General features: G+C 32.6%; 1 protein-coding gene across 1 annotated transcript; it reads right to left on the bottom strand.

The window, feature by feature from the left end:
* Positions 1-6734: 6734 nt before the first annotated feature.
* LOC18010231 (calcium uniporter protein 5, mitochondrial) lies at positions 6735-8267 on the bottom strand. Its single transcript, XM_006392331.2, has 2 exons — positions 7593-8267; positions 6735-7503 (listed from the first exon to the last, which is right to left on the bottom strand). The coding sequence occupies exons 1-2, from the start codon at positions 7977-7979 to the stop codon at positions 6982-6984; spliced, it is 909 nt and encodes a 302-aa protein (XP_006392393.1). The 5' UTR covers positions 7980-8267; the 3' UTR covers positions 6735-6981.
* Between the last annotated feature and the right edge of the window lie 3206 nt (positions 8268-11473).

Below are 11473 nucleotides of genomic sequence, written 5' to 3'. Positions count from 1 at the left end.
GATAGATGTTGGATTAAGTAGGTAGCAAATTCGGAAACACATAAGTTAGAGTGATGTTAAAATAAAAATATCAATACATGTTTCTCGTTAAATAACAGGATATATATATATATATATATTAGAAATGTGTCAGTAAATAAGATATTTATGTTTTAAATTCAGATCCATTCCAAGAAACCAGTTCATATATCATTCCGGTCCAAAGTTAAAGAACTAAGAATCATATAATACTAATGTCATTTCACAAAACTATAAGACTCAATATTAATTTTAGTGAAACAGAGCCATACCTGAAGATTCTAACATGTCTTTTCAGGTGATATTATTACTACTGGTTAGCTTTTAGATGCTGCTGGTCCTTAAACAATCATATAAATTTCTGTAAATATTCTAAAAAAAAAATACAAATCATTGCTATTGAACAAATGCATAAAGAAAAAAAGTTTAAGCGAGTGAGAAAATTCAAAGAGATTTCCCCATTGATATTGTCAATCAAAACTAAGAGAACACCTTTATTTTTTTTGAAAATAATTTGTCTAGATATGGAAAAGACATCAACCCAGTTGAGAATATTAGCCAGAACTCGAAGGGAAAAGAACAAAAAAATTTTAGTTTCGGAAAGTTGCAACTTTAGGAACATAACAATACCTTCCTTAGTAGCATCATCTTACTGATGAACTTCTTGTGCGACGATGAAAGATTGATGATGAGCTTTACCAAGAAATTCCATTCATATTCAACAAATGTGATCTTGATTCATCATCTGAAACATATGAAAACACATATTAAGAATTTGTGAAATAGTCTAGATTTATTAGTCAAAGAGAGAGCTGTAATAATACATGTGCACATCAATTAGAAATTCAAAACTTATGTTCGTTTAATGGAGTTACGTTGTTATATAATAAAAGATGAGGAAAGTGAAAGATCTTTGAAAATAATTCCAAGATTTGAATTTGAATAGTAATAATGAACGAATATACAAATGCTATAAATTATAGGAACATGTGGAGCAGGATGGGGATCCAGAGCAGGACGATGAGGAGATCAACGACATTAGTTTAGGTTTAGATCTTTAGGTTTTTTTTGTAATTATTATAAATTTTTTTATATTGAATTTTAATTAAAATTTAAAATTTAAATTTATTTTTTTTAATTACATTTTAATTTAGATTAAATAATTTTTTTTTAATTTTATTTATAAAAAAACGTCGTATAATCGTCGTAATATATTTATTATTTATTTATTAAATCGTCGTAAAATCGTACGACCCGATTATGACCAAATATTCGCCGTATAGTATACGATGTATAATATGATGAATATACATCAGAGTTTTACGATGGTTTTATGACGAATAGAAAAAAATATTACGATCGAATTACGATGAATCGTATGTTGTATATTATACGACGAACCTACGTCGTTTTCAATGACGACTTTGCGACGGTTATGCTGAAAACCAAATCGAGGCAAATCGATGTAAAGTCTTCGTAAGCCTTACGACGCGTTTACAACGATCCTTTTACGTTGATGTTACGACGAATTTAAACCGTCCTACATTTTACGACGATTTTACGACGAAATGTCTTTTACGACGATGGTTTTACGACGATTTCCAAACTGTTACTAGTTCGTCGTAATAGGGCTATTACAACGAACTTACGACGGGTTTGGCCGTTGTAAAACGGTGTTTTTCTTGTAGTGATGAAATTAAAACAAATCTAGTTATGCTAAAACAATAGATTCAGTTATGGACATATCGTATGGATTGTGTTATGTGGATGGTATGATATAGACATAAAACATGTCTAGTGTGTTTTTGATTTTTGTTTTTGGTGGTAAAAAGGCAATGAAGATTGTAATTATAGGAGTTATAACAAAACAAGAAATTTATTGAACGATGAATTGTGGACGATGCAAAATGTTTATCCACTCCACACGAATATGTCCATATAGATATGTAGAGGCAATGTAGATGATAATTATGAGAGTCATAACAAAACAAAAATTCATTGAATGATGAGTTGTAGACGATGCAAAATGTTTATTCACATTGATATATCAATGAAAAAATGTCCATGCGAACATGTCCATGTGGCCATGTGGGTATGTCCACGTAAAATTTATCCATGTGGATATATCCATTCCATAATTTATTTTGTGAATAGATATTTAATTATATTTTTCTGATTTTTTTTATTGTATTTGTTTGAAAAAAAATGGTTTGACACATAAAATAGTATAGTAAGATGAATCTTAAAATAATGAGTCTTAAATTGTTTCACACATAAACTTTTCCGTATCCTCAATCGTTATTGTCAGTTTAATCATTGACGTATTTTGATTAGACTAGAACATTATGTATCCCCGAGATCCAAGACGAATTAGGGAAGTCTGAAGTGAAAACTTAACAGGATCTAGTAATGTTTGTTTAGTGTCATGAAAGGACCACGGGGAAGGCGGGAGATGGAACAGAATTGCATGACGGAGGAGAGCACAAAAAGGAAAAGGGCCAACGAATGATGCCGCAATAAGGGCCAAAAGAGCGTGCAATACAGCCTATGATTGGCGCCCCTTTGCGGACCGTAACCTGTTTGTTTATAGTAAGCCTTGTGGTGGACGGCTCTGCCTTAGAGAACCGGAAATCTCTAAGGTATCAGTCATAAAGTATTACTAGATAAGTGGAACGTCACCTCCTCTTGGAACAATCTATTGGGTCAGACATTGTATCCTCCATTAAGCAGGAAACACTGTTCAAATTTCTCTCCATAAGACAATCGGAATATGCATTGGACTGATTTGATTGCCTATATCTTATACAAACCCACTAGATTGGCATTTCATGCGTTATGTTTATACGTGTCAAGTGACAATGACCATTCACAGAAGACAGAAGAAAAGCAGAGGTTCAGCGAAGATCATACCGCGTCTGAGCCACTGAACCTAACTCATACGATGAAGGTGAGAAGTACCCAACAATGAACGGTCTCGCAGCAGGAGGAACATGCCAAGGAAAGTTGGTGAGTCCCTCACAAACGTGATGCAAGAACAGGATTTAGACTCACTCAAGTCAGATCCCAGACTGTCCCCTGAACCCAACGACCCATGGACCGATCCGGTATACTAACCCGGGTCAGGTAAAATCTTATGAATACTTAACCCTTTCCAACAAGAAAGGAGTTCAATTCTTTCGCAATCTTAAGGCTCATGCTATCTCTCTAAATACTTGTGAACTTTAAGCTGGACTACTCTCTGTTTTTCGGTCATTACTCCGATCAACTCAATACTTCGCCCTCATTCCCACTCCATGGTGGCTCCTAAACTGTGGATTTTTTTCACCCTTAAACTCTTACATTTCTTCTCTTCTCCACCCAAAAAGTCCACTATACTCAGGCCCAAATGGATTCTACCTTTCTCAAGAGCTTCCGGCCTGCTTTTCTTTTTTCCTTTTCTGATATCTTTTATCTCTTCGATTTTTCATTTCGTGGTCATTTTATTACTGTTTTCTGACTTGAACGTCAAAAAGCTATCAGAAAACTCTTCCATCATGTTTTCCAGGCATTCACATGTTTGCGAGTTTTGCAAGAAATTTTCCCCCAAAAAGACTGAAAATTCCTTGAACAATGTTTATGATTTTTTTTTTACAAAAAAACGTGATCAAACCAAGATTATATGAAGAATATAATGAATAAAATAACTAATTTATACTATTATTTGTGAAGCCATAAATACTATGTCTGGTCTCCACATCGATTCGCTTACGTGACATTTCTATACTATTATTTGCGAAGTCAGAAATCCTATGTGTCGTCTCCACATCGATTCGCTTACGTGTCATTATTAAAAAGAACTATGTGGCATTTTAATTAGTTCTGATAGGACAATCATTAATCTTACGTGTCAATATATGTGATATGGCTTTTTCATCGATTATGGGCCATCAAGTTGATTAATGGGCCAGCGGTTTAGTTAATGGTTCACCGATCTTGAAATTTGTCCTAGCCACCGATGTAGAAATTGATACTAATATAAACCTTAGTGTATCCATCGTGATATCGGTTTTCATATTTCCTTATATATAACATCCGTCTACTAAGTTTAAGCATTTTTAAAACAAAAATTTCTTCACCTCTTTTTAAACAATAAACGATCATAGCAATTTAAAAAAAAAATCGTCCATGTCTTTTTTAAAAGTAAACAACTTCTACTATTATTTATGAATATTCTTAATGACAACGTAACCTACTTATAATTGATACTTTTCTGGTTTTGTAATTCATCTCTCGCCTTATAATAGAATCACTAGGTAAAGATGAAGAAAAAACCAGAAGAAGATAAGTTTGACGAAGACCAAAGAGGAATAAGAAGTAAAGAATAAAGAAGGCTAATAAAAATTAAAAAAAAAGAAGAATAAGAAGAAGAAAAAAAACTGAGAGAATACAAAGATGATGAAGAAGAAGTCAAAAATGATGATGAAGATGAAAGAAAAGGGTGAGAACTAAGAAAATCGAAAGATATATAAGAGAAAGAAGAAAAATTACAAGTCAAAGCGATGAAGAAGAAAAAAAAATATGAGGAAGAAGAAGATGAAGAATTTAGGATAGAAAAATAAAAATGCCTTTAAATTAGAGAATGAAGAAGAAGATGGATAAAACCAAAGAAAATTAAACGAATAAGAAAAATACAAAGAAAAACTAAACCAAAAGATAAAGAGTAGAAAGAAGAGTACAACAAAAATAGAAAAGCAAGAAGAAGGAGACAAAACTGAAGAGGGAATTGAAATAAAAGTACAAGACGATGAAGAAGAGGAAAGAAAACATAAGGAATAAAAAAATTGAAATCGATGATAAAGAAAAAAAAAACGAAGAAGAATACCAAAAAAAACAAAAATAAAAATCATAATAAGAAAAATTATGAAAAGACGAAAATGTTTAAAAAATAAGAATGGGAGAGGATGCTGAATTTGGAGAAAGAGAGAGAGATAAAGAGCAATTAAGTTAATGCTTTCAAGGACATGTAGATGGAGAGAGAGACAGTGAGTGAGAGAAATAGAGAGAGAGAGAATAAGAGTTAGTTCGTCTTTTTTGTGTTCCTATTTTTTTATATCTGAAACATTTCTTACTTAAAATGTAGTTGTCTAAATAATATAATATATACAACTTAGGACGAGGGAGAAAGGGAGAGAGTGATAGAGATATACTGAAACATATGGAGGGAGAGAGAGAGAGAGAATGATAGGGAGGGATGCATGAAGGGGAGAGAGGGAGTTAAAGTTTTCAGATATATGTATTTGATTGATATAAAAGACGAAGAAAAACAAAAAGAATATAAAGTCATTGAGAACAAAGAAGACGAAGAAGAAGAAGAAGTAGAAGAGGAAGAAGATGATGATAAGATTTGGAAAACACGATGAAGAAGATGACGTGATTAGAAAAACACTAAAGAAGAAGAAGTAAGAAAAGACATAGAATGAAGAAAAATTAAAAGAAAATGAAAGGAAACTAAGAATATGTGAGAGAAAAAAGAGAGATAAAGGTGGAAGACTATGAAGAAAGATAAAGAAAAGAAGATATTAACGAAAAACCAAAAGATAAGAAGAAAAAAAATGATGAAAAGCGATTATGTGGAAACAAAGAACTTGTTTTCTTAGTTCAATAGGTTTTGTGAATTCATACACTTATTTGGTAAGCATTTAAATCTTTAATTTTGGATAAGATTTATTTTTTTGGATTTGTTTTATTTTATCATTTATGTCTTAAGTAGGTGTTTTAATTTTCTTAAAGACCAGTTTATAATATAACATCAAATTATGTCGTACGTTTTTAAAGCCCTTATGCCAACACCTTGCGCATAACTGGTGAGTATATTAGTCAAAATGTCTTGATTCCACGAATGTTTATTTTCTTCATCAGGACAAGGTTTCCTTTTAGAATGAGGCGTAGAGAATTCTTTATAGTCATCGCCTATGCAATTACTATCAATAAAAGCCAAGAACAAACTTTGCAAAAAGTTGGACTGTATTTATCAAAATTTATATTTTTCTATGGACAATTTTATGTGGCTATATCATTTGTCACTTTGAAAGCTGGTTTGAAGATTCTGATAACAGATACCATAGATATACCACAAACCAATACTTTGACCATTTTATACAAGACCGTCTTTCAGAATGTAAGAAAATGATAATTTATTTTATTTATTTTGTTTTAAACTTTGACTAATTAAATGGTTTATTTTAATGATACTTTGGTTTATTTATGCATCAGAATTGATACTCTTACTCTTTTTTTCCATTAATGGTTATCTTGATTGTCGAGAATCGATACTTTTATTAAACATAAAAGAAATAGAGTGCAAAATCATAATAATGTTTAAAAATATATAATGAAACAAACTGCAACTTAAAAATCTACAGTATTGAATACACCAACAAATATTTATGTACATAACGATAATGGTCATAGTTTACAAAATGATGTTAAAACACATCGGCATAACATCTTACATCGACATAACATCTTACAGTCAATGCAATGGTTAAACTCTAATAGTTTTTCTCAATTAATATATAGGGGATTTAAGCAAATCTCAATTCTCTACCTTTTTCTTGGTACTATATTACCATCAAGACTTAAATCCAACGGAAAAACAAAATTTAACAGGTAAGAAACGTTTTTTTGGTAGACTCATCAATGAGTTCCATAGTAAACGAGACTATTATAGTCCGGCAAATACATTTAACGATAAAGTTAATTATAATTATCAGCGATTTTAGATAACAGTAGTAGCTCAAGATTATCAAATAAAAAAAATCTCCATGCCTATTTGCAAAGACAAACTAAACTACCTCTTCTCATTCTTTGGGATCTTTTTAAACACCAAAGAATCAAACACGAAGAACCTACCTTCAGATATATTGGTTAAAAGTATATAATATAGAACTGAAAAATGGTTAGAGAAAACCAGAAACTTATGAATCAATCTCTGCGACTCTGCAAAGAATCCTCCAAATCAAGATCAACACCAACACGATTCCGAATCGACGCGTTTGCGTGGCAAGAACCAGACCAAGAAGAAGAAGAGCAAGAATTCATCTTCCACTTCCTCTCAAGCTCCTTAAACCTCTCAGCATCAAACTTACGGCTCTTGAGCAACTTCCTCTGCCTAGAAAGAAACAACCTCTTCATGAAATCTTGATACGTTGGGTCTCTCGAAGTGAACAAGAAATAAGCATAACCAACGATAATCCCAGTCGCTGTAGTGAAAAACGTGATCGGTTCCATTACATCCCATGAAAACTCCCAGAAAGTTAGTCTGAAGAAAAGCCCGATTTGTACCACAGAGTAACCAAGACCACACCATAGAATCTTCCTCACTTGCTTATGAGCTAAAACATCAATTTCTTCCTTCATACACCTAAGCTTATCGAATTCGTCTCTGATTGGATCGTCCTCTGTATTCAAACCTAAAGGCACTGCCTTTCTAATCAAATCCACCACCTGCAAAAAAATTCACAAAACAAGAACCAATTTTTAGATCAAATTAGGGTTTTCAAAAGAGGGGTTTTAAGTTTTTTTTTTTACAGGACCTTATCTGGATGAAGATAGACTTTATCCCGGAAAATCAAAATCACACCAGCATCATCAAGGACACGAGCGAAAGCATGAGCTTCCTCGAGAGATCTAGCGATACCTAAATCTTGAGATGCTTCAACGAGTGTATTGTAAGAGACGATATCTTTATCCGCCATACCAACTAGCTTCTTCTTCATCTCGTCAACATTCACTAACCTCATCAGCTTCTTCGCCTCCGTTACAGTTATCTCTTCCTCCTCCTCCTTCTTCTTCGCCGTTTTCACCGTTGGTTCGACGAAGAGACACCTGCAACCACCACCACCGAGAAATGGCCTAACCGGAGAAACTTTACCAACGGTGGAAAACGCCGTACGTCTAACCAAACCCATCACCGACCACATATCTTCTTCGATGGACCCAATCAGATCTGGCTTTTTTGTGGGCTCAAAGAAAAAAGGATTAAAAGCTAAGAAAACGAAAGTGAAGAGAAAGAGAAAAGGAAAAAAAGTGTCAGATTCGATTCTGACGCAGTGTGTAATGGCGCTCCACCAAGAATGTGGATGGTCAAAAATAGTAATGTATTTACAAAAAAGGAGGAAAGACGCAGTGTTAATGCTTACTTTCTGGAATTAGAAAAGTTTGGTCGACATTGTTGACTAGCCATGGCTTTTCGAAATCCCTAAATCCATTTTTTCGTTTTGTTGTGTGTTTTTATTTCTCTTTAAAGGAGAGGTTCGAGAAGGCGCCACTTAGGGATGGGAAAAAATCGAGATAATGTAAAGATGATTTGGGTCGGTTTAGGTAAACCGAAGAAAATTGCTCGAACGACTTTGGTTTTGCCTAAGGTTATTTCCTTTTTCTTCTTTAACGTTTGATGATTAGGCTCAGTTAGAAATGTAAAATCTCTTAAAATTCTCTAAATATACAGTACTCCGATTTGAAAGAAAATGGAAAATTAAAGATTTGCCGATTTTTTAAAACTAAACGAAGAAATTGGGGAAAATGGTCAAAATCTAATTGAACTAAATTTTGTGGGCCGAAAAAAATTTGGACTATAATACGGTATCAAAACCTAGCTAAAGTCTAAAAAAATTTGAATTATCTATCTGAACTTATAAAAATGTGCTAAAATCTATATTGACCATCTCACCGTTAGTCAACGCTCAAAGAATAATGAGGTGGCCGACATGTTACTGTTCCGATGTGACAATAATACCAAACGTCGTCGTTTTAACTATTTTTGAACCAAAAATCATTAAATCAAATCGAAGTCGTTTTAATTTAAGAAAAAAATTCCCAAATCGATTTAGAAATCAATTTAGGGTTTATCATGTCTTCTTCAAGAACAATGTCTTCTCCGAGATCTGGGCTTGCTCTTCCCAGAACCACCACCGTTTGATCTTCTCTTGCCACCACCTCTCATAATTTATAACCCAATGCCAGAAAACCCTAAATTGGGGAAGACGATGAATAATCGAAACGAAAAAATCAGATCTTTTTATTAGGGGTCACTTGCCATCTCTCTTGTTCTTCCCAAAACTGCTGGGCCACGTAGACAAAAAATAATGGGTTTCGTGTCGTTTTGCTTCCTCTAGTGGAGGAATCAACTGTTGGATATTCAGAAAATGTGACCCATTCTAAATTGAACCCTATTTTTCATATCCTATACTATAGTTGGACAAACCCAGGATATTACAAGCTCTGGTACCAAATAAAAGCTGTTTTTTATTGTCCAGAAATCGCCGGAGAAGATAAACCAACACAATAGAGCAGCTCCTCTTTTGAATCTTACAACCAGTTTCAGATCTGTAATTTATCTCATAGCCAATTGAGACCGAGCATCTGTCTTTTTATTGTTTGATTTCGATTTTAAGCTTATTGACTTGGGTAAGCTCTGGGTGATCATGAGCATCTGTCTTTTTATTGATTCGATTATTGCTTCGCATTGTTGCTCTCTTCATTGAATTGTTTTTAAAGAAGATAATGATAAATCCTAAATTGATTTCAAATAAAAACCGTAAATTAATTTCTAAATAGATTTGAGAATTTTTTTTTTCTTAAATTAAAACGGTTGTTTTGATTAAATGATTTTTGGCCCAAAAATAGTTAAAACGACAACGTTTTTGATATTATTGCCACATCGGAACAGTGACATGTCGGCCACCTCATTATTCTGTGAGTGTTGGCTAACGTTGGGATGATCAAAATAGATTTTAGCATATTTTTATAAGTTTAGATAGATAATTTAATTTTTTTTAGACTTCGGCTAAGTTTTGGCATCGTATTTTAGTCCAGATTTTTTTTGGCCCACAAAATTTAGTTCAACTAGATTTTGGCCATTTTTCCGAAGAAATTGCTCCATAATTTTTTTTTTACTTTTTAGTCAAAAATGAACTTTGTTTTTGCTTGTTTTTAGGACATCTTAACCTCCGCTCATAATTTTTAACTTTTTAACAATTTTTCCTCTCTGTTCTTACAAAGAGTAAAATTTCTCAATATGTGCATTTGGTTGTTCAGCTCGGTTTGGATTTTTTTGGGTTTAAGAAAATATATGAATGATGTATCCGTTTAATTTGGTACAGTTTTCAATAATTTGATTCGATTTGAATTCGGGATCAGTTTCGTTTTGGACAAAATTGTTAACACAAACAGCTAATTAATTTTAAATATTTTTGGGCTTTTAGTGTATTTAAAATTTAATATATATATTTAACTAAAATTATTATTTAGTTTTTGAATTCCAGTTAATCCGATTAATTCCATTCGGCTAATACATTGAGATCAGATAGTTTAGAATAAGGTGTTGATTGGTTCACCCGCTATCACTCGCAAATGCAGTGTTTGCGATTGGTAGCGGTTAGTGGCGTTTTATCACAATCATAGAAATCATTGCAAACCGCTCCGTATCGTTTTATACCGCTGAAACCCAAAAGCTGCTTCCCACCAGCGTTTGCGGTTGCGAGCGGTAGCGGTTGGGTAAAATAATTTAAAAAAAAATAAAATCATGCTAGAAAAAAAAATTAAAAGATCACTCTAAAAACAATTATAAAACCCTAACCCTACTAATCTTCTCATATATAACCCTAAATCTCTCACTTTTTCTATCAAGTTCTAATCTCTAATCATGACTTTCATATCAGTTGAAAAAAATTAAGATACAAGTAAGTGCCATAATACTTTGGTTTAATTCATTTATATTAATTTTTCTGTTTCCAATTTTAAAGTAAGAAATTATAAATAAGTTAGAAATTTTTCTGTTTCCACTATTATAAAATTTATTAGTTTTAAAATAATTATTTAGTATGTATTTATAATTTTTATTAATTATTTTGAAATAGTGATTTTGATATTTATCATAATAATATAGTTTTTTTGTTTTATTATAATTATATATGATGTTTATTTTGGTAATTTTAGTAATTTTATGTTTAACCGCTAAAACAACTGCTGGTCTGTCAGTCAAAAATGTCTCGCAAACAGACCCGTTTTTAAAAGTTTAACCAGTCGTGCAAATCGCTGAATAACGCTCAAAACCGCAATCGTCTGCTTCCGCAAACTCCCGCACTCGCAACCGCAACCGCTGCGGTTAAACCAGTCAAGCCCTAAATATTTCTATTTTATCTATCTATATACTTATTTGTGTAGTGATTTGCTTACGTGTCGCACTCACAGCAAGTTTCAGAGTCTTTCGCTTACGTGTCAGCTCCAGAATGAGTTTCAACTATAAAAAGACCATTTAGCCCCATTTTACAATTACGTGTTATTTTTTTTATTGGTTCTTATCTGATGATGTGTAAAAAAACTTAAAATAAATCGGTCTAAATTATTATGGTTTAATGCTTTATTTCGCTGTCAAATCAAAATGTTTCTAAAATTTTAGAAAACCAAAATTTAA

This window comes from Eutrema salsugineum, unplaced genomic scaffold, assembly GCF_000478725.1.
Source record: "Eutrema salsugineum unplaced genomic scaffold, Eutsalg1_0 scaffold_8, whole genome shotgun sequence".
Classification (NCBI taxonomy): Eukaryota; Viridiplantae; Streptophyta; class Magnoliopsida; order Brassicales; family Brassicaceae; genus Eutrema; species Eutrema salsugineum.
The sequence above is the reverse complement of the archived record's forward strand: the minus strand, read 5'-3'. Positions and strand labels throughout refer to the sequence as shown.